We start from the raw sequence: 24948 nt of genomic DNA, 5'->3' as shown, positions 1-24948 counted from the left end.
CCTCCCCCACACACCTATTGTACTCTATGCTACTCTCTCCCCACCCCCAACCTAGCCAAGCGTATCTCTCCACGCTTCAGTCTCTCTGCCTTTATTCCTGATGAAGGGCTTTTGCCCGAAATGTCGATTTCGCTGCTCGTTGGATGCTGCCTGAACTGCAGTGCTCTTCCAGCATCACTGATCCAGAACCTCCTATTTTACTTCAGCACCAGTAACGTTACTGAAAAGTGAAAAGGTTCAAGCTTTGTCAAATTATCCTGAAATTCAGCTTTTTATTTGATTGGAGCATAGCATACATATAGTATGAGCATATACAAATAAGATTAATAATTAGCATCAACTCTAATGAACAAAATAGATAGAATTTCATTGTATTTTAATAATATCAGACACTATTTGCAATATAGAGGATGGTGATCAGGTTGTGAGGTGAATATACTTGGATTAATTTGAGCATGTGAAAAACTAAAACTTGATATTTTTCACAAACAATAATAAAAAAGAAATCGGTGTTAACATGCAATACCTTAAATTAGCAGAAAAAAAGTGAATTTGAAAATCAACAACAGCAAACATTATCAATGATCTCTTTAAAAATAAGTCAGGCTAAATCCAGTAAAAGTAGCTTGGGGGAGGCAATTGCAGCATGACCTTCATAACTTGTGTAAAATTATCAATAAATTCTAGAGCTAAAGGGTTAGGACTTGAGAGGAAGCAACTAAAGTTAGGTCTTGGAGCAACAGTTGGATCATGAAGGTGTACAGCCTTGGGTGCTGTGTGTCAAGTTAATTTCACACAGGATTACCTCGTGACTCCACAGTCATCAGCAAGAGGCCATTGAGCTTTGCTACATGTCTGAGACAAGAGTTCAATATCCTTTACGTCAAAAAGAAACAGAGTTTATTTTAAAAGAAAGGAATAACCTGATAAAACTTATTAATATTTACTTTGAAATAAACTATTGACAGATTATGTAATCATGAAATAAAGCATCATATTCGTGGACTTAAGTGCATATTTTGATGGAAATAAGATGTTTTGATTTTAACTCTAAATTCTCTACTGTGCATCTTTCAAAGACAGGTTTTGAAATTGACTGCAATTTTTTTTTACAATAATAACAATTTGGGGCTGTGAGAAAGCTAACAATTCAAAGCTCTTTTTTTTATAGAAATCATTCATGGATATCGGTGTTGCTGGGACTTACTGCCCATCCCTAATTATTCTTGAAGGTGGTGGTGAGCTGCATTTTTGAAAACTGCTTACCCAGTGAGGGCATTTGAGTAAACCACATTTCTGCATGTTTGGAGTAACATGTAGGCTAGATCAGATATGAACAGTAAACAGCATGAACCAAATGAGTTTTTATGATAGTTTCAGTTTCTAGCTTTCAATTACAGATTCTAGTTTTAAATTTATTTAATGTTTTGTTTAAATTGCACCACCTAAGTTTGCTGGGATTTGAACCTGTGTCTGAGGACGTTTGCCTGGGATCTGGATTGGATATTGCCTCTCCCTCACCAATTTACTTTCAGATCTATGAGATGTTTAAATGCATACAATACTTGGTGATTATTTAGGGCTGTTCCTAAAGTCAGGCCATCTAATATGAAAGTCATGTTAAAAGTAAATAGTATGAACAGAAGGCCAAAAAAGTGTTGTACACTGGTTGTATATTTACTCGCTGAACTGGTATGTTTGTTCTCAGGTGTTTCGTCACCATTAGCGGTAACATCATCAGTGAGCCTCTGGTGAAGCGCTAGTGTTTGGTCCCACTTTTTATTTACATATCCATCCTAGAACAGGCTAAACAAAAAATTGCATGGGAATTCCTAGAGGCCTGGCATTCAAATCGGAACTCCATCAGTAAACACATCGATTTGTATCCCATTTACCAGCCTCTGAGAAAAAGAACCAGAAATGATATCACCCACCATAACAGACGCAGACAATAAATAGAAAGTGGGACAGAACAATGTTACCCAGCATGGTGATGAAATGTCTGAGAATATGCCTGCCAGCTCAGCGAACAAACTTACAATCTGAACCTCAACCTGAGCTACAAATCTTCTCAAAAATCATAGTGTTGTACACACACTAAAAGCTCAACAGTAGAATTGACGTATAATATAATTGCCTACCTAATTGGAGAGGATTACTTTCTGCATTGCTAACCTGAAGAATTAACATGCCTCAGATTTCACTTGCTCAGTACAGTCTGCATGGCATTTCTAGTCACAAGCAGATTTTGAGAGGCAGGAGTTTTGCCTCCTCTGAACATGTATCATAGCTGAAAGTTTATAAAAACAATTTTTTCCATAAGTTGTACTTACTGTAAACAATATATAAAACCTATGCTATGAAAAATATGTAGAGAGTACAGATGCTGGAAGTGTTCTCTTAGGACCAGGAAAGGTGATTTAAAAGGTTATCAAAAAGTTGCTATACATTTGGAATGAGTAAATAGAGATAAAAACAGTACTCCTGGCAGGAACGTCTGTTACCAAAGGGCCTAGAGTGAAGGTTATTGTCAAAAGGGTCAATTTTACACACCTAGCATGAATGTTGAAGATCATTCTTGCATCTTTATTTAACGCTTAGTACTAAATAATTTGCTGCATCAATGCCAGGTATAAAACAGATATAATTCCAATGGCCGTAGATAATACAGGACTTGCAATTCTTAAAAACAAAATCATTCTTGGGGTCTTGGTGTTGCTAGCTAGGCCAGCATATTGTCCAACTGTTATTGCCCTCACGGTAAAGTTGGTGAGCTGCATGCTTCAAACACTACAATTCATGCAACAAAGACACTGAAGTACTGTTTGGAAGAGACTTCCATGATTTGGCCCAGCGGCAATGAAAGAATGGCAATATAGTTCCAAGACCGGATAGACACTTGCAGATGGTGGTGTGCCCAGGCAAATATTGCCCTTGTCCTTCAAAATGGTAGAGGTCAAGGGTTTGGAAGATGCTAAAGAAAGCGTGTTAAGTTCATTTTTAAGCAGATACTGATAACTGGGTATGTGTGTGGACCAAACAGAATTAAAGCATCAAACAATATCTGATCTGAAACTTGAATGCAGAACAAATAGCCCAAGCCCTACTGACAACACCAAAATTGGGTGCAAGGCTATTCTGCAAGGTAATGACTTATTCAATCGAGTCTTGCTTGCTAGGTATTGTAATAATTTACAAATGGACTTAAGTCTGCCACTTTTGGCCCTGAATGCTTCCTCCTCCACCTCAAATTGCCCTGGAAGGCTAGGAGGTTGCACAAGATCTGAGCAATGGATAAAGCTAGCCGTTTCACAGTGCTACTAGGCAGTAGCAACTCAAGTAGTATTACCCACTAATTGGATGTTGTTATCAAGCTACATTGCATTCCTGCCTCAAAAATACAAATGAGTAAGAAAATACAGTGCCAGTAGGATGCCAGGTATATAAAACCTAAATTCCAATGACTGGTAGTTTGTATCAAACAGCATTCCCGTTTCAAACAGTTGAAGGTGTGGAGTGTTTACTGTACTCTATTAGCTTGTGCTTACAAAACTCCCCTGAGAAAATGCTTAACATTAGACGTGTATCAGGAATTGTACGGGGAACTAATTTAAGATGATCAACTGGGGTCATGCATGGCACGCTCATGTGCTAGAAGCCACATGATTTCTTAGTGACATCTGTCATCTGCAAGCAGAAAACACACATCCCACCACTATACTTTCTTTTAATTAGCAAAATCATGGAAGACAATAGCTTCCTTAGTGCATTATGAATGGCAAACAATCTATTAGCCACCTTATCATACAGTACAAATTCTTTCTCCCTTTGAATTTAGTTAAAAATCACACACCAGATTTATTTGGAAGCACTAGCTTGCGGAGCACTGCTCCTTCATCAGGTAGCTGTGGAGCAGGATCATAAGGCACAGAACTTGGAGGAAAAGATTACAGGGTCATACAGCTGAAATGACATACTGAATAAACCTAGGTTGCCGTTAAGTCTTTCGTCTTTAAGAATGGATTGCAGGTTTCGGTTCATGTGTATATAAATCCCAGAACTACGTTTAAGTAATATTCTCAAGATAACTTAAAGTTTTACTAAAAAAAATGACATCTCAGCCTAGACAGTGCATTAATGGTGTGAGGTTAGAGTCTGTCTGTATCCCAACCTTGACTCAGATTGGCTTTATTTCTAAAGTAGCTGAAAAATGTGTTGCTGGAAAAGCGCAGCAAGTCAGGCAGCATCCAAGGAGCAGGAGAATCGACATTTTGGGCATAAGCCCTTCTTCAGGAATACTTATTTCTAAAGTAGGAATTTATAAAATTTTAAATGGATTGACTGCCTGCAGATTGTATGCTTTTTGAGCAAAATAGAATGTGTCTGCAAACGCAATTTTGCAAATGCAAAATCACCCCATTGACGTATGTACATGTGTGCATGAGAGAGAGAGAGAGAGAGAGAGAGAGAGAAGGAAAGAAAGAGAAAGAAAATGAGAGTGTGAGTGTGCATGAGCGTGACAGAGTGTGTCTGCATATGTGATAGTGTGTGCGTGAGTGTGATGGAGTGTAAGCCTGTGAGAGGACATGTGCATGGATATGAATGTGGAGGTTATACTTGTGTGTGTGAGAGAGAGAGAACGTATATATGAGAGGGTGTGCATGAGTGTGTGAGTATGTAAAAATGTGTGTGTGTGTGTGTATATAGTGTAGTGGGGCCACCTGTAGTGTGACCTGAACCGAAGGTCCAGGTTGAGGCCATCGTCATGGGTACTGAACTTGACAATCAGCCACTGCTCATTGTGTATATCAAAGTTCGCCTCAGAGGATGGTCACCCAAACATCCGAGGCCGAATGTCCCAGACTGCTGAAGTGTTCCCCAACTGGGAATGAAATTCCTGTCTGGTGATTGTTGCACGGTGTCCATTTATCTGTGGTCATTATGTTTGCTTGGTCACACCAATGTACCATACCTCGGGGCATCTTTGCCTGCAGCTCGTGAGGTAGACAATGTTGGCGGAGTCATGAGTACCTGCCGCGTACATGGTGGGTGGTGATCCCACTGGTAATGGTGGTATCCGTGTCGACACTCTGACATGTCTTGCAGTGGTTGCCATGACAGGTTGTATGGTGTTGTGTTCGATGTTGTCCTGAAGGCTGAGCAGTCTGCTGCGAACAATGGTCTGTTAAGATTTGGTGGTTGTTTAAAGGTGAGACGTGGAGGCATTGGGAAGGTCTTGCTGAGAAGCTCACCCTCATTAATAATGTGTTGCAGACTGCGACGAACATGGCGTAGTTTCTTCACTCCTAAGTAGTACTGGACAATGAAGGGTACTCTATCGGTTGCATTGTGTGTCCGTCTCCTGAGAAAGTCATTATGTTTCTCTGGCTATGGCATGTCGGAACTGGCAGTTGATGAGTTGAGCATTGTACCCTGTTCTAACGAGGGCATGCTTCAGCACCTTCAGATGTCCGTCCTATTCCTCCTCATCTGAACAGATCCTGTGTATGCGTAGGGCTTGTCCATAAGGGTAGCTGTTTTATTATGTTCCAGGTGGAAGCTAGAGAAGTGCAGCATCGTGAGGTTATCCGTGTGTTTGCATAGAGTGAGGTACTGGAGTGACTTTCCTTGATGAAGATGTATGTATCCAAGAATGCGAGATACTAAAAAGATAGTCCATGGTAAGTCTGACAGTGGATGAAACTTGTTGCTATCACTCTGTAGTTGTTTGTGACTCCTTGTCATGGGCCCAAGTAAATATTGTCAATACATCTGGTGTACTGTGCTGGTTGGCGGCCCTATGCAGCAAAGAAGTCTTGTTCGAACTTGTGCATGAAAATATTGGCATATTGAGGTGTGAATATGGTCCCCGTGGCTGTTCTGTGTGTCTGGATGTAGAACTGGTTGTCAAAAGGTGAAAATGTTGTAGTTGAGGATTAGATTAGACTTACAGTGTGGAAACAGGCCCTTCGGCCCAACAAGTCCACACCGACCCGCCGAAGCGAAACCCACCCATACCCCTTATACATTACCCCTTACCTAACACTACGGGCAATTTAGCATGGCCAAATCACCTGACCCGCACATCTTTGGACTGTGGGAGGAAACCGGAGCACCCGGAGGAAACCCACGCAGACACGGGGAGAACGTGCAAACTCCACACAGTCAGTCGCCTGAGTCGGGAATTGAACCCGGGTCTTCAGGCGCTGTGAGGCAGCAGTGCTAACCACTGTGCCACCGTGCTAAGTTGTAGGATGGTGCTCAGAGATTGGCAGTTGTTGGCATTGAATGCTGAAGCTGTTCCAGTGATGCTGTCATCATCGGGGATGGTGGTATAGAGTGCTGAGACGTCCATTGTGACGAGGAATGTTCCTGGTTCTGGGCACTGAGTTTGTGTAAGAAATCTGTAGTGTCGCAACAGAAGCTGAGGGTCCACTGTACAATGGGTTTCAAGGTGCCCTCGACATAGCTAGAAAGATTCTCACACATGGTTCAATTGCCTGACACGATGGGAGACCAGGTGTGTTGATTTTGTGTATCTTCAAAGGTGTTAGAAGTCCCTTACGCAAGAAGTACGTGGGATGTGAGTGCATAGGGTACTCTATTTCATCAATCTATTTCATTCATGGGTGTGTTCCTTGGTTGGATTGGCCAGTAGTTGCCTGTAATGTTCCTGGTTGTTCAGTTGTTGGTACACTTCCTTGCAGTAATCGGTTCTATTCTGAATAACAATGGTTCCTCCTTCATCTGCTGGTTTGATGACACTGTTGCGATTGGTTTTCAGAGTATGGATGCCATTGCATTGTGATCAGGTGATGTTTTGCTCTACCTCATGGCTGTGGCTGATGAATCTGGTATTTACACACTTCCAGACTGTTTGAGTACACATCAAGCCCAGGGCATCTCTCTCTCTCATACACACACACACACACACACACACACACACACACACGTCTATGCGGTGAATTTGCATATTTGTATTTGTAAACATATTCTATTTTGCTCAAACAGGATACAATCTGCAGGCAGTCAATCCATGCAACATTTTATAAATTCCTACTTTAGAAGTAGAGCCAATCTGAGTCAAGATTGGGATACAGACAGACTCTCATCTCACACCTTTCCTGCATTGTCTGAACTGAGATGTCACCTTTTTGTATAAAACCTTCAGTTATCTTAAGAATGCGGTTTAAAAGAAGTTCCGGGATTTACATATTAATATTTTACATATTAACAGAAATCTGAAACCCATTCTAAAAAAATGAAAGACTTAACAGCAATCTAGGTTTGTTCAATGTATTTCAGTTAGGAGAAAGTGAGGACAGCAGATGCTGGAGATCAAAATCGAAACATGTGGTGCTGGAAAAGCATAGCCAATCAGGCAGCATCCGAGGAGCAGGAGAGTCAATCCTCTTCATCAGGATTCCAGCACCACACTTTTCGTTATCGTTTAAGTTGCGTGACACGGTAATCTTTTGCTATAAACTCTGTGTCTTGTGATCCTGCTCCAACTCTACCTTAATGAAGGAGCAGCGCTCTTAAAGCTAGTAGCTCCAAATAAACCTGTTGGACTATAACCGGATGTTGTGTGACTTTTAACTTTGTCCACAGTCTAACACTGGCACCTCCATATTCTTTGAATTTAGGCATTAAGATAACTTAAGACTTTTCCAGCACCACGTTACGAGATCCTTTTGTGTCAATGATTAGAAATGGGTTGTGGTGTCCGAAAGAATTCTGCTTGAAACCCATTTCTGTTTCCTAATTTGGATACAGGCCCCAATTTGCAAAATAATATTATAGAAGACAGTAAGTAATTTCGAGGATTGTAGGAAACTGTGTTTGTATTGGAGGACTGTTGAATGGGACAAAATTGAGAGATTACAAAGACTCAAGGGATTGTGGGTTCAGGTTCATGACATTAAAACAGCTACTGAAGTGGACTGGGGTCACTAAAATTTAGATCAAACACAAATTTTATGACAAGATCTTTTAGAATAGAAAAGTTGAATTTATTTAGTATCTTGACTACGTTACAGCTGAGTACTACAAACAATTGTAGACAGTGCAGAACGGATATCAAGAAGGGGTTTAAACCATATAAATTAATCATAACACTGTGAGGTCTGAAAACATAAAACATGTAGAAGCGAAAAAAAAATCTGAAGTTATTTAGGGATAAAAAAGGGAGTACACAAAAACTGCTTTTTCCAGATAAATTACACAGTCTCAAAAGAGAGGACAGGGATCGAAGATTAAATCAAAACAGAGGGCAAGGAGCTTTTTGTGTTCTATGGTTGTGGAATCTACTACAAGATTTGAGAGATTGTAGCTGAGATAATTTCAGTTTAAATTAGATAAGGGGTTAAAGGGAAAGACAAAGAAGAGAACAGAATTAGGAATAAAAACAGAACTCTAGGAACAGTGATTTCATTTGCTAATTTTTTTTTCCCTAGCTTGTCATTTTCTGCAGAGAAATCAGTAGGCAAATTTTCCATTACCATTTTAGACCCACTTTTAGCATCAACATGAGACCTCAAAGGATATATTTTGTACAATATTAGAGAGGGAGTTACAAAAATAGTACCATCCAATGGGCAGAAGACCTTCTTTCAAACAGCACATCTGGAAAGAAATGTAATGCAGGATAATTTGGGAATTCTTTCCAATCCATCCCTTGCTGACACCAACATTTGCATTTTAAAAAGGGCATGACTTTCTCAAATCTCATTGTTAGACTCGGCATGTTCTCAGTGGGAGGAGAGAGGGGAAGAAGAAGAATAATCCTAACTGGGGGCACCATTACATCATAGGACGTCTGAAGGTCAAGAAGCAGCCTGTTTAATCACATGACTCAAGACAGAAACTCTAACCAAATAGATGTCATCCTTGAAGGTACCACCACCGTTCATTCTCTCTCATCCGTGGCCACTCCTGGATGCTTTTTTCATGTTCCCTACAATGCAAGACCCATCTTTATTTCCCTGATATCTAGATAAATAATTCCTAAGAGCTAGGGATTGTAACAAAAAATGCATTACTTCTGCAATGCATCATAACCTGCCAAGTGATTTTCCTCTCTTTTGAAAGTGGTTTTATTTAAGCACGGAAAATAAACAAACAGTAAAGGGTATACCAGTGAAATGCATTTTATTCAATATATTAACCAAGTATTCTAAGCCCAGCTCTGAAACATGGGTTCGCTTATTTTCATAAGCCAAAAACAACAACTAAAGGGTCAACAACATGTTTTTTCAATTAAATGCCTGCAGCTCAGACCAAAGGTTTGGCAGCAGATGCTTTACAACATGAAACACATAGGATAATCTGAATGGTTTACTTGCTCTGTATTGTTTTATTCTGAATGCCTTTATTGTCAAAGGGTTGTCAACCATTTAATATTCATAACTGCATCTCAATTCCATTGCATCAAACAGCTGTTATCTCCCATTTGTTTTGGCACAGTTTCCTTTACTAAGGTTTTCAAGTCAGATACATGCTGTGGGTGAGACTGACAACTGAAGAGACCTTTCAGAAAGTGACAGTGTCACTGTCAGTGATCATCTGATTGACAGCTTGGAGATCAGTTCTCCAATTTTACTGGGCCACATATGTTGATTAATAGTCACATTACCATCACTGTTGAGTTATGCAGTTGGACCTTGAGGGTTTCATGTTCATACAGTGCTGAGCTACGAAACCAAATGGATAAGGCAGTTTTTCAAATGATAGTCTTTTCTATAGGATAAGAGAAAATAACTTGCAATGGTAAAGTATGTTTGATGTCAAACTTTTGAATCCAACATTACTGAAGTCTGTAATGCAGGTATTGCATTCACTGGAGTCAGAGTTAAATATAAAGTCTAGGTGAAATTCCAGTGCAGAAGTGACAAAGTGCTACACTATTGATTGGTGTTGCCTTTTCGTCAAGACGCTATATCAAGGCTAGCTATCCATAATCAAGAACTCACAGCAACATCTTGAACAGAAGAAGTAAAAAAAAATTACACAACACCAGGTTATATAGTTCAACAAATTTATTTGGAAGCACCAACTTTTGAAACGTTGCTCCTTTCTCAGGTAGCTATGGAGCATAAGACAGAAATTATAGTAAAAGCTTAGTGTCATGCAACTGAAATGATATATTGAACAAACCTAGATTGCTGTTATTTTAGTTGCATGATACTGTAATAAATTTGTTATAAATTCTGTGTCTTATGGTTTTGCTCCATACCTGATGAAGGAGCAGCGCTCTGAAAGCTAGTGCTTCCAAATAGACCTGTTGGACTATAACCTGGCGTTGTGTGATTTTTAACTCCGTCCACCCCAGTTCAACACTGGCACCACCACATCTTGAACATATGATGGAGGTCTTCACTTGTGTCTTGATTAACATTTATTCCTCACCAACATTACTAAAACAGATTTTCTGGTAATTGTTACATTACTATTTAGAGCAGCTTATTGTGTCCAAACTGAATGCTGTGTTTCCCACATTACAACAGTAACAACACTTTCATTTGGGATGAGCTGAGATAAAGGTCTAACAGAAATGCAAGGCTTTCTTTCATAAACCTAGATAGGTTCCAAAGAGAGCCACTAGACTGATAAAACAATCTACCTTCTTTTAAAAGATTGACAATCTTTATTCAGCTCAATGGTAATCATCCATAGGACCAACAACAGGTAATTCTTCTATAATGCAGTAGTCATCTTTCACTGCAACACTGTGTTATAGAAAATCTCTCAATATAAATAATAGGGGTTGTGGGCAAAACAACGTTGGCGCAAACTGCCAAAAATACCAGTAATAATCAAAACCAAAATAATAGTTTGCCTAACACAAATGATAGCACAGTCTAAGTAAATCTTTTAATCATAACCTTTCTGTATTATTTCATTAAAATATAACACTTTAACACTAAAATCACTGACTACAGCACTGTACCTTTCACGAAGCTCTCACCAGAAAAAGCTTGAGCCAATTGACCATGTGATGACGACGGGGAAATTCAGTCCTCCTCAAGATTCTCCCCCTAGCTTGAAATAAAGTTTCTTCTAAATGTGCACTACAACTCCCACTTTCAAGCTAGGTTTCAGGACTTGCAGAGCTGATTGCATTTCTGTTTTAGCTGAATACACTGAATTTGCATTTTCCAGTCAAAGGGTCTTGAGGCTGCTTTTTGCTCTTCAGGTAAGTGCCAAGAATGGAATAGCATAACAGCAAATGGTAGTTCGCTTTCTAGAAAAAAAGGCTTGCAATTTACATGTTACAGCCAAATCACGTTTAATAAACATGCATTATAGGAGAACTACCAGTGTCGGATTGTTAGCACGTCTTATATTGATATGGTTCAAATGGTTTTCACATGGCTGATATTATAACAATTAGATGGAGAATCTCTCCTTTTTGGGAATAGTATTTTTCCTCAACACTTTTATCTCTGGTACAAAAAGGATGAGGAAGTGAACTTCATTAAAAATATTACTGATCCTTAACAGTACACTTCCCATTTAGTCAGGGACTTCAGTACCAGCATTGTGTTTAATGAGAAAGAATCTTCAAGCTTAAGAGAAAAAAATTACTTCATTACTGGAGACAAGGTGTCAAATACTGAGGTATAACCTAATTAAAGAGAGACACTATTTCACTGTCTGCACTATGCCCTATTTTCAAGAAAACTAGATCTTCATTTATGTGAGTTTATTCATGTATTTCCCCAGCACAATTCTGGCATTTATAAAATTCACTGAACAATTCACTATCTCTTTCTTTAGTGCTTCTTGCACAATCAATTTCATTAGACCACTGAAAATAATTTTACAATAAAACTACACATTTTGAAGCTTTATTAAAGTTCAGCCTTTTTCTTTAACTCTTCCACAGCATACTAATGATTCAAAACTACTAAATCATCCACTGGCGGTGAAATTTATGTCATCACTATTATGGTTGGGTTGCATCACCAGATAGTTCTTCACACGGACTTAAGATATTTAATGAAGTTTTGCTCAATGGTTTATCAAAAATGAACAGAGAACCTTGCAACGAGTATTGGTAATTTGGTGTATAATTCTCAATACTGTACATAGTCAAAATTCCCAGAAAAGGTCCCTGTTGAACTCTACTGTTTACCTTTTGACACTTGCCTTTGCTTTTTAATAGTATTGCTACATTTTGTGATCTTTGACTATTTAATCTAGGAAGGCCTTGGGGTAATTTATATTAAAATATTGCTGCTCAGTTAAACTGAGTTCAATGAAGGTTAGAGGTACAACATACTTCCTTTGTGGGTGTGTATCAGAATTCAACACATAGAAGCTTGGCCCATTTGGTAGTCTCTATAGCTTGCATATTATATTAGTTTGAGCCAATGCAGATCACGAGCAAATCACAGAGAGGGAATCGAGAGGGAATGCAAGATGCTGCCAGGCTTGTCATATCTGAAAATATGGTTTGACTGACAGTTTGCTCAGTAACATTGTACCTGCTTGTGCAATGTGTTGGATTTCTAAACATTCGCAGCAACATAAACACAAAATCCCTCTACTGGTATGGACAACTTTATTCCTACCAGACAATTATAACACCAGACTGTTATAATTAGTCAATGCAATTCTACAACTGAGTGACAAAAATGGAATTTTTGGATTTTAAAGAAAACAGGTCTGGTGTAACTAAAACAACGTTCTTCAAACTCATACTTTCAATAGGTTGTCTTTAATTACTGAAGAGTTTAAAGAATTTATATTTGTAATTGCACCTTGCAAATCTTCATGATGTTCCAAAGCATTTCAGAACCATTGAAAGGTAGTTAGCCTGTAAATAAATGTGCTGCCAATTTGCACAGACAGACATTGCAAATGGTACAGAGATAATTGATTGAACAATCTAGTCTGATGGAGGTTCAGGGAGAAACAAAATGCTGGCCAGAAAACCAGAGAAGCTTTCTTTCTGTTCTTCAGACAGTATCATGTGATAGTTTATTTCTAATTCAGAAGATAGAGTTTCAGTTTTATGTCTTAGCCAAAAGAAAGCACCTGCAATACTGGTGTTGCACTAAGCTGCCAGGTTAAATTTATTGCTCAACACTCTTGAACCGTTGACCTTCTGACTCTAAAGGCTAAGATACTATCTGAACCAAGACTAACAATAAAAGTAATAAGTTACGCTGTCTGAACTTAGCAATTGGCTAGAGTCTTGGGAACCCATCCAAGCTATCATTCTGCAGTCTATGTAAGTCTCAAAGGGAGTTCCCACAATCTGATTCATGGACTGCATGCGTGTTAGCTGGTTGTATTGAGATGATGCAACTGCTATGATTTCTCCATGTCAGGCTGGGAAGGAAGGGTAAAAGGTAGGCAGTGTTTGTTTTTCAGTTGATTGATATTCAATAGCTGAAAAATACCCAATACATGGAGCAGGAATAGCCTCACTCAATACCTCTTGAATCAGTTAACCTTTAAAAACGTATCAGATTCATACATGAATAGGAAAAATGCTAGATGATAAATCTCAGATCTCTTCACAATGAATTAAAGATATATCCATCGGGGTGAATTGTCTTCTTGAATTCTTGAAGTGCAAGTGAAATATTCAGGAATGATGCAAAAATGAAGAATACTAATTTATTTAGGCAACTATCTGAAATTTGTGCAGGTGGATTACCTTTTTATCTTGATTTATTTCAAAAAAAGTTCCTAAATTAGCAATATACAATGAAAAGATCTTTATGTTTGAATATTTAACAAAATGAGGATCTTATTAATCTTTAAACCTAGTCCTACCAACTGATCACCTAATTGTTCTCACTTCCCAAGTCAGTCAATATTGTTAATAGCCCCCCTCTGTCGGGTACTGTCCAGTTGGCCTGCAAATATGGCAACACTAACCCATTGTCCAAAAACACACCATGCTCTCCTGCCATTACAAACATATTATCTCCAACCCAAAATACATGAGCATGTTGTTGGCTTTAAAATAATATTTTCCTTAAGTCCATATCAGAATCTTTCCTCCCTGCCAAGCACTGAAATGACATTCAAAATTGCAATTGATACATAGGCAACTGTGATTGGAAAACATCTCAAGCTTCATTGTATGCTGTTTACAACAGCCCTGCTACAGTACCATCTCTCACTGCCTTCACTGTTACCAAGTTATCAAACTGCAATTTTAAGTACTGAATGAACGCAAATTTCCCCCAACTAATTATCAGGATGACTGAAGCCATTTCCTTCACTGTCCACCACAAAGTCCTTTTCTTAGTTCTCAACTCCATCCCACATCTCAATCAATTATGAATGACTACACCACTCTTTGAAAGTTCAGTCCAAATATTCACTCCACTACTGATGTTATTCAACTCATGCATTAGCAAGCATTTCAGACAGAAGTGCCCAATGGACAATCAACTCAGCCTCCTCTTGACCTTCCCAACATGTTAGATTTCAGCCTTCAGCCTATTTGACTGGTTCATATTTGGAAACAACTAAGGACGCTGGATACTGAAAACATTTTGGTGACTTGTGCTCCAGAACTCACTGTGCCCTAACCAAGCTGTTCCAATGAAACTGCAACACTGATATCTACTTGACAGTCTGGAGAATTGAGTCAAGATTAGAGTGGTGCTGGAAATGCACATCTGGTCAGGCAGCATCCGAGGAGCAGGAAAATCGATGTTTCGATCCTGATAAAGGGCTCCTGCCCGAAACATCGATAACTATCCTGTCCACAAAATGGAGCTAAAATCCTACCCAGTCAATTACCATTTGAGTCGACTCGTGATCTTCAACAGTCATAGATGTCATCAACAGTGCTATAAAGTGGCACTTACTCATCAATAAGCTGTTCATTGATGCTCAGTCTGCCAGATCCACTCGGTTCCTGATCTCATTATTGTCTTGGTCCAAAGAGGGACCAAAGAACTGAACTCGAGGGGATTGAGAATGGCAGGCCTTGACATGAAGGCAACCTTTGACAAAGTGTGACATCAAAGGAACCGTAACAAAACTGGAGATGATGGGAAGTGGGAGAAAGCTCTCCAAGGAAGATAGTTGTGGCTTTACAGGTCACTTAACATCACTGCAGGATTTCCTCAGCACAGTGTCAGAGGCCCAACACCTTCAGATGCAACATTAATAATTTTTCCCCCATCATAAGGTCAGAAGTGGGAATGTTCACTGTTAATTGCACAATGTTCAATACTACTCATGGGTCCGCAGATACTGAAATAGTCCATTTCCAATATCCAGGCTTGGGCAGAGAAATGCCAAGTAACACATGCCAAGCAAGTGCTGGCCAATGATTGTTTATAACAAGAGTGAATCCAACCATCATCCTAGTCATAGAGATGTACAGCATGGAAACAGACCCTCTGGTCCAACTTGTCCATGATAACCAGATATTCTAAATTAATCTAGTCCCATTTGGCCCAGCTCTAAACCCTTCTCATTCATTTATCCATCCAAATTCCTTTTAAATGTTGCAATTGTACCAGCTCCATCACTTCCTCTGGCAGTTCATTCCATACATGCACCACCCTCTGCGTGAAAAAAATGCCCCTTAGGTCCCTTTTTAAATCTTTCCCCTCTCACCCTAAACCTATCCCCTCCAGTTGTGGAATCCTCCCACCCCAAAGAAAACACCATGCATATTTTCCTTATCTATGCCCATCATGATTTTATAAACCTTTATCCTTCTGGCTTCGATGCTCCAGGGAAATTAGCACCAGCCTATTCAGCCTCTCCCAATAGCTCAAACCCTCCAACTCTAGCAATATTCTAATGTCTTTTTTGAACCCTTTCAAGTTTCACAACATCCTTCCTGTTGCAGAGAGACTAGAATTACACATAGTATTCCAAAAGTGGCCTAACCAATGTCCTGTACAACCACAACATGACCTCCCAACTCCCATACTCAATGCATTGACCAATAATGGCAAGCATACCAAACATCATCTTCATTATCCTATCTACCTGTGACTCCACTTTCAAGGAACTATAAAGCTGCACTCTAACGTGTCTTTGTATAAATCAGGCCCTGATTTGCCTATCCAAATGCAGCACCTTACATTTATTTAAATTAAACTCCATCTGTCACTTCTTGGCCCATTGGTCCATCTGATTAAGATCCTGTTGTACTCTGAAGTAACCTTGCTGTCCATTACACCACCTATTTTAGTGTTATCTGCAGACAAACTAACCGTATCTCCTATGTTCACATGTAAATCATTTATAAAAAGCATTGGACTCAGCATCAACTCTTGTGGCACATCACTAGTCACAGGCCTCCAGTCTGAAAAGCAACCCTCAACCACCACCCTCCGTCTTCTACCTTCGAGCCAGTTTTGTCTCCAATGGGCTATTTCTCCCTGTATTCTGTATAATCTAACCTTGCTAACCAATCTACCATGAGGAACCTTGTTTGAAGGCCTTACTGAAGTCTAAGTAGATCACGTCCACTGCTCTGTCTTCATCAATCCTCTTTGTTTCTTCAAAAAACTCAATCAATTTAATAAGAGTTCCCAAACACAATGCCATGTTGATTATCCCTAATCAGCCTTTACCTTTCCAAATATGATAAATCTTGTCCCTCAGGATTCCCTCCGGTTCACTAGTCTATATTTCTCTGCCCTTACCACCACTGAGTCCCCCACTAACAAGATCCTTGGCGTTATCATTGACAAGACCTGAAATGGATCAATCATCTATGCACGATTGCTTCCAGCACGCATTAGAGGCGAGAAACCATGCAGCGAGTAACACCTTCTGATTCCCAAAACCTGTCCACCATCTGCAAGGAACAGGTCAAGAGTGTGAGTATTCCCTACTTTCCTGAATGAGAGCAGCTCCAACAATACTCAAGGAGCTCAATATATCCAGACACAGCACCCACCAGTACTAACAATAGCACTCACTCTAAACTGTGCAGCCACGCGGAGGCTTTGGACATACTAAATCAGTACGCCAACAGTAACTTCTGGTTCTGGAAGTCACTGCCAGTGGGTAAAGAAATTAGGGGACTGTACACTCAAACCTGTGACACTCACTGGCTGCAGTGCAGATGCATTGCAGAAATTCACGAATGCTCCTTCCTCTGTAACTTCTCAACCAATACTGCCATCCACAAGGGAAAGGGCAAAAGATACAGGGGAATTGCAAGCTCCCCTCCAAGCCGTTCACCATCCTGACTTGGAAATATATCTTCATTCATTCACCTTTTCAAGAATAATTAGGGATAGGCAACACATGCTGGACTAGCCAGTGACACCCACATCCTATAAATGAATGAAAAAAATTGTACATTAATTGTATGGAAATGGTGGCCATTAACTTGTGTCCTATGAATAGCTACAATCTTAAACACCTATTTGTTGGGTGAGGAAACGTTAAGGAGTGTATGGTTGTAAGATGCAACTGTAAATAGTTGGAAGAAAATAAAGTGTGAAGTTTGGATCCAGTTCTAGCCTTCACCACTGGCTTTCTGCAGAACTCTACTATTTCTCTCCAACATTGTCTGTTGCCGCAGCCCATCTGCTACTGTATTCTTCTATACCTCTGGACTTGACTATTCTGATATACTCTTGGCCAGTTTCCACTTTCCATGAACCCGGGCTCACCAAATTCACTCCAAATCAAATTCACCCATCCCTTTGTATATGCCGACCTGCACTGATTCTCCATCCAACAACATTTCTGTGGGTAAACCGGGATTGTTTGTAATGTTTGAGGGATTTTGTAATCACACTTTTGCACACTTTCATCTCCAAAACATTGCTCAGCTCATGTGCTGTTGAAATCCTCATTTGTGTCTTCATCTTTTAGGAGAGGGAGGCACAGTGGCTCAGTGGTTAGCACTGCTGCCTCACAGCACCCGGGTTCAATTCCAGCCTTGGGCACCTGTCTGCGTGGAGTTTGCACATTCTCCCCGTGTCTGTGTGGGTTTCCTCCCACAACCCAAAGATGTGCAGGTCAGGCCATGCTATATTGCCCATAATGTTAGGTGCATTAGTTCGGGAATAAAAGTAGGGAATGGCCTGGATAGGTTAGTCTTCGGAGGGTTGGTGTGGACTTGTTGGATCAATTGGTCTGATTCCACACTGTAGGGAATCTAATCTAAAAAACGATGATAGAATCTTCTGATGCATTCTGGCTAACTTCCCACAAAAAGATTCTTGGTACACTTGAGGTCATGAGCAAGAGAATCGACGTTTCGGGCATAAGCCCTTCTTCATTCCTGCCCGAAACATCGATTCTCCTGCTCCTTTGATGCTGCCTGACCTGTTGCGCTTTTCCAAAAACACATTTTTCAGCTCTGATCTCTAGCATCTGCAGTCCTCACTTTCTCCACACTTGAGGTCATCCAAAACTCAGCTGCCAAGGTTTTAACTCACAAGAAGTCAAGCAACATTTTTAAATTTCTCATCCTAATTTTCCAATCCCTTACTTGTCTAATCTCTGCAGCCCCTTGGGCATTCTCAGTTTTCATCATTAGTACTGGAGGCTGTGTAAGTTGCCTTGTCTCAGAGCTCCAAATACCCTCTCTCCCTCACTTTCCTCCATTAAGATGATCATTAGTCATATGCTTTGGCCCAAAATCTAGTCTTCCTCCTCCCACAGCCTGATGTCATGCTGGTTTCTAATGTTCTTGGGAAGTGCCTCGGCATATTTTATTATGCAGAAGCCCCTTGATGTTTTTCAAATTCTCATCCACGTCTTTAGTTCATTCACAGTCTTGTCTAACCCCTGGTCTGTAACCTTCTCCAGTCTATTGATTCTTTGATGATCTTTACATTCCTCTAATCCCAGCCTCTTGCACAAATCCCATTTTGAATTGCTACACTACTGGGAACCATATATTTTGCTGCCTGGACCCCGAACTTTGGAATTCCCTCCCTAAGCCTCTCCGTTGTGCTCTGTTCTGGTCACCTTTGCTCATAAGGTCATGTGTCCTGGTGTCAAGTTACGCAACTGCCCACTTTAATGTTAAAAAAATCTTGGTGACTTCTACGTTGCTGTAGTACCGGTAACTTGTTGAGACGTGTTTACAGTTTCTGCTTCAGTCATCAGTCTTGCAATCATTTCATTCATATCATTTATGTATTGTTTTCCACAGTACCACGAATACTAGGACAGATGTTTAAAATACACTGCAGGCCAATCAGCAGATTGTGCTGTTAGTCACTCATTCTAGTCCCTGTTTATCAGATTACCCGTCAACACAGCTTCGAGCTAAAACATGGACTGCACAATAAAATATGTAGCAAGTGTCTGACAGCATATTCCAAGCAGAAAGCCAACCTTAAAAATGCTGCTTAATTTAAGCTGTAACATTAAAGCTCTGGTAATTTGATGTTACCTGTATTGCTGAATTGAATCCCTGTTGTAAATCACTACGAGACACTTAGCCTCCTTTTATATCCTATTCTTATTGGTTAGGATTGTAGTCTTCCAAATCTTTCAAAGGTAACCATAATTAAGTGATTTCACAATCACTTTTCAAGTTTTTTTTCAAATGGCGTTACAACACAACTAGTAACATGGAATAGACTGGAAAAAAATACACAGATTTTACCTGCAACTTTTTAAACGGCTTTGTCTTTATCAGTTTCTAGAAGACTAGCAACTTTTGATCATTTAACAAGAGAAAAGTAAATATTGAATAAATGCAAATAAAGACAGCAAATGCTGGGAATCGGAACAGCGTTGAGTTATTGTTTCAGGACCAGGAGCTGTTAAGCTGAAATGTTGATTCTACAGATGCCACCATACCTGACGGGTGTTTCCAGTAGCTACACTTCTGATTAACCTGTTTCAATCGAAGAGTGCTTTCCATGAGATGGCGCTCTGAATCTTTACTAGCTGAGCTCGAAATGAAAGCACTAAACGTTTAAGAACAGCGAAACCGGTTCGCTCCAAGGTTCTGCTGTCAGTTTGCCAGGAGTAGATAATGAATCCATCCCAGACTAATGGCAGCCCCAATTTATATCGTAAAAGGAATACGACTCGGATAACTCCGTGAACGTTAGGCATTCCAGTGGAAATTTAACTTTAATTGATGTTCATACAACGTCGCCGAACAGCGATCAATCACCGTCACGGGACTGCAAGCAAACCCATCACACAAGAGGGTTTTTGTTTGAAAAGGCGACTAACAATAACCGCCTGGGATACTCGATGTGATGAAAACGTTACCTAGTGAAAATCAGGAAGCTAATGAAATGGAACATGGAAGTAAATACACAAAACAGACCCCCACTCCGGGGTCCAAAGGGTAAAATCTGATAGATATTTAAGCCTTGAGAGGGGGTGGTTATGACCTCAAACGCTCGAGAGAGAGAAATTTGGGTGTGAACACATTTCCCCATTCGGTATCGATTGAGTAATATTTAAACGTTCGGTTTTATATGTTGACTTAAGAGTCAAATGGAGACATGACCAACGAGCTCAAAACCCAACAATGGTCCATGGGGTCATTTAGAGTGCATCGTGTTCAGTCTCCACCTCCCATCTTTCCCCCATTGAACCCTGGCCGCTGGAGACGGTGGGTGTCTCTCAAGCTGCTCTCATCCTTGCCACACAATAACACCCGAGGAAAGTTGCAGGCACTTCCTGGTCCGCGCCAGCATTGCTGTCAGGGGAATGGTGTACAATTGCTGCAATGTGCAGACCGCCCGCTTCATGCTGCAAAACCCGTGGCAAGGTCGCTTCGGCTGGGCCACAGGAACTTTGGAGTGTCCCCTCCAAAGTTGGGGGGTGGGGTGGGAGCAAGAAGCTGCAGTCATTGCTGCTCAGCTCTGGAATCAATCGCTGACCAACTCATTCACGTTTTTTTGAGGGGGAGACAATGTTGTGACAAAGATGCAAGCAGCATTCTCGTCCCCCTTTCCAAATTAGTGAGCTGACTGTACTTGGTGTTGATGAGAGAGGAGCTTTCCGACTTCACTGTTCACAGATCCTCCTAACTGCTGCTACCACAGAGCTTATCCCGCCTCAATAACATGACAGAAGTCACTCGGAGGTCATTTTAACGCTCAGGTTTCTCGCAGACACGAAACTTCCTTCCGCAGATGCGGCGATTACCGGGTTGATACTTGCCCCCCACCCACCCCCACAGTCAGGGTCACGGGGATAACTACCCAACACACAAAAAGGTGATGTTTCCTATGTTAGTCAACGGAATTGAAAGAGTCCGCTTAATCAATGCTGCAAAAATAGTTGTCCATTTGAGCAAATATTTCTCGAGACACCTTCCAGCTCCGTTTATTAGCAGCGGTTTTGAACACCGTGTTGAAATAGTTAATGAAGGCGCCCTTGTTTTATTTTCAGACAGGGCGAACCGAGTTTTGCTGCAGAGCTAATGATGTCTAAGTTGAATCAGAAATAAACAAACGTTTGGAGCGGCTACAACAAGGCTCCTGTTTTTGGTTTTGCGTGAATTGCGAACTGGGGAATAAAAAGGTTTCCCGTTTTATTTCGGAACGAGCTTAATTAACAAATAGTGACGGGGGGAAGGAGTGTGGGGGCGGAAGAGTGGGCTGATGTGCCCGTCTCTCCAACTGCACACGGCGCCCAAGTTATCAAGGACCGAGACTTCACCGGATTGATTCGCTCTCGGAGTTTTGATTGGGAGATGCAGCTCCATTTCTCTTGCTCGACCCACAAGCTGAAGCCAATATTTGACCTTGCCACTGCTCAGTGTTCACTCCAGCTCTTGTAGAAAGATACATTTCTGGCCAAGACATAATCGAATCTTGGTCGAGAAATCTTATCATTTTTACCTTGTCCTTCAATACCTGCGCTGAGAATTTGCGAAGTGTTCAGATCCACCACGTAGTTTAATCAAACACCCATTTTAACATCAAGCTCAGTGTTTAACCTCAAATTTCTTGTCTCCCGAATCCCGTTTCCAGTTCATATTTCATAGCAATCTCGAGCCTAACTTTGTTTTTTTTTAACTGTTTGAGGCACGTTTGGCATCAGTTCCATTCTGTCCTTTAAACAAGACCCTCTTCCGCCAGAATATTTAAGTTCCTGCAAGCTACGGAAGTTACTACAACAAGAAACATTCTGAATCCCCTTCCCCCTCCACTCAAAAGGGACAATTGCTGAATTATCAAGGAAAATGCTAAGGCTTGGCGCTGGGAAATGCCATCTCAAACTGCAAAAGCTCCCGCTGCCTCATCCTCACTCAACTTTCACTTCAGCCGCGAGCAATCACTGGTTCCGGAATTATTCGATAGCGAATGCAATAATCGAATAAATGCCATTGTTTAAAATAAAAAGCTGCAAATATGCATTTCAAATCCCACTCGGCGAATACATGATTGGTAAGATTCAAGTTGCTCGGACCTCTTTTCCCCACTAACTATACAAATACTATTTTTAAAAGTCAATTTTATGACTTTTCTCTGCAAATAGTCTTTACATATTTGTCTAGTTTTATTAAAGTGCACAATCTCTATCGAGTCTCCATATCTAACAATTACCGTAGTGTAGACCTCTCATTGGACAGCACGTTATTTTAAATAACCACAGTCTAAAACAGAGGAGCTGCAACCAAACTATGTCTTAACCCTGATCAGCTGAACTCCAGCCACCATTGGGTTTGATGTGTCAATCTAGATTCCTGCACCACTTCCATTCCCACCACTATCATGCAGTTCGGACTGTCCATTCGCCCCAAATCACCATTAAATGCGAATAAACACAGCGAAATTTCTTTTGCAGATGTGTGGATATTCAAAGTAATGAAACTTCACTTGGGGTCTTCGCTCCTTCAGCCTCCTGCAGCACGACTTCCTCTCTCCAATAAAGCGCAGGGTGGGAAAAGGCCATGCGCCCTCCACCTCTCCATGAGGGAGCTGTCCAGCACCGTTCCTGCTGTCCGGAACAGAACTGGTCTGTGTGCGGGCACGGAGAGCAGCCACCATTTCCACATCGCGTCCCGCCTCACCTTTACCGGTTAGCACCTTCGGCCCATCCACCCCCTTCTGGCTCTTTTGGGAACGAAAGGGGGCTATCCTTGAAACCACCAGCACCTTTTGCCCTTGCCTGCAAAGTTGCTCTCCCTCGAAACTGCTTTCCTCTGGAGTTGCTCAGCTCCCCGCGATTGCACATTGAAAGTCTCGGGGTGCCTTACCTTGGACTGCCTGGGGTACTGCTTGCCCACGATGCTGACCACTGGGATCTGGATGGTAGACGAGAGGAACTCCAGCTGCAGCAGCTCCCCGGTGCTCTGGGGGAAGGCCAGCAGGGCGCTGACCCCTTGCACCACCACCGTGCGGCACACACTTTCCAGGAAGGACTGCGGGTCGCGGCGAGAAGCCGGCGGCACGCCGAACGCCGGCAGCTCCCCCAGGCCTGTCTCCATGCCCATGACCAGCTCCACCGACAAGTTGTAAGGCAGCAGCTCCGCCGTCCGGGCGTTGAGGCGCCGCACGGCCCGGAGCAGTGCATCGCGGGCGGCCCCTGACCTGACGGGACCGGACAGTGGCGGGGCTCCGGGATGCTGCTGCGGCAGCAGGAGCACCGCGCCCAGGCGAACTGTGCGCCCGATGCGCTTGAGGATCTGGCAGGGCAGCTCAGCGTCGCTCCGGGAAGCGGGAGTGCCGCTCAGCAGCAGCAGCAGGGCGCAGAACGGCCGCAGCAAAACCCCCGGGAGCAAGCGGCTACTCTGCAACACTCTCATCACCTCGCAACAACCTTGGGCTCGAGGGAGGTGTGTGTCTGTGTGCGCGTGATGGGGGGGGGGGGGGGGGGGGGAGAAAGAAACAATTAATTAAAAGAGAGCGAGCAATCAAATACTGCAAAACAAAAAGAGACACAACTTCAGCTTCAACCCCCACCTTACCACTTCCTCCCAGAACACAAATAAACAATGCAATAAGCAAAATAAACGAGACTGCAAAATGCGAGGGAAAACGCTGTTTCGGGGTGTGCAAAGAAAGTGCAAAGGAGAAGAACTAGCTTTGCTGGTGATTATTTTGCACGAGAGGCTGCGGGAGGACGAAACTTGTTGCCGCTTTGGAGCGCGGTGTGTGGCGTCTCGCTCTGCCCAGCGCCACATTCCACGTTCCATCCATTGTCCGACAGCGAGGGGGCGGGGCCGCGGGCTCGCCAGCTATTGCGCCTGCGCCGTAAGCTCCACCCACTCCACTGGTGGAGGGGCAAGTTTGGATTGGCATTTTCACCTCCTCGCGGGCGAGACGTGTTTTTCTGGAGGGAGGAATGAGAGGCTGTTTTGTCTGGAGACGTTTCCCCTTTCCACCCCTGCTTAGATGGCAGTGGATGGACTCAAGCATCACCCACTTTCTTAATCCAAAATAAATCAGGCACGCAACTTCCAAAAACTCGATGCAGGTGGTCAAATTCTTAGGGGATTTCTTTAGGGCATCAGCCCCCAGTCCCCACAGGTGGCAGGAAGCTTACAGCATTACCATCAGATCATGTCTTGTGCATGGTCCTTCTCCATGGAGGTGGACACAACTATGAAAGAGAGAAATTGGGAAAAGAGAGAAAGGCAATTGAGTGGTATGCTTGCCTTTATTGAGCAATGCATTGAGTATAGGAGTTGGGAGGTCATGTTGCACAGGACATTGGTTAGGCCACTTTTGGAATACCGTGTGCATTTCTGACCTTCCTACTGTAGGAATTATGTTGTGAAACTTGAAAGGATTCAGAAAAGATTTACAAGGATGTTGCCAGAGTTGGACAGTTTGTGCTATCAGGAAAGCTGTATAAGTTGGGGATATTTTCTCTGGAGTGTCGGAGGCTGAGGTGTGACTTTATAAAGGTTTATCAATCATGACAGACATTGAATTGCCAAGGTCTTTTCCCTGGGGTGGGGGAGTCCAAAACTAGAGGGCATAGGTTTAAGTTGAGAGGAAAAAGATTTAAAAGGGACCTAAAGGGCAACTTTTTCTTGCAGAGGATGGCATGTGTATG

At 41.8% G+C, this 24948-nt stretch overlaps 1 protein-coding gene across 1 annotated transcript in view; it reads right to left on the bottom strand.

Moving 5' to 3' along the window:
• Nucleotides 1-23692, bottom strand: part of grin3a (glutamate receptor, ionotropic, N-methyl-D-aspartate 3A) — a 163575-nt gene extending 139883 nt beyond the window's left edge. The window contains exon 1 of the mRNA XM_060841734.1: nt 23144-23692. Coding sequence (XP_060697717.1) covers nt 23144-23692 — 549 coding nt within the window. The remainder of the gene's footprint in view (nt 1-23143) is intronic.
• Nucleotides 23693-24948: the final 1256 nt, after the last annotated feature.

This window comes from Hemiscyllium ocellatum, chromosome 2 (genome assembly GCF_020745735.1).
Source record: "Hemiscyllium ocellatum isolate sHemOce1 chromosome 2, sHemOce1.pat.X.cur, whole genome shotgun sequence".
Classification (NCBI taxonomy): Eukaryota; Metazoa; Chordata; class Chondrichthyes; order Orectolobiformes; family Hemiscylliidae; genus Hemiscyllium; species Hemiscyllium ocellatum.
The sequence above is the reverse complement of the archived record's forward strand: the minus strand, read 5'-3'. Positions and strand labels throughout refer to the sequence as shown.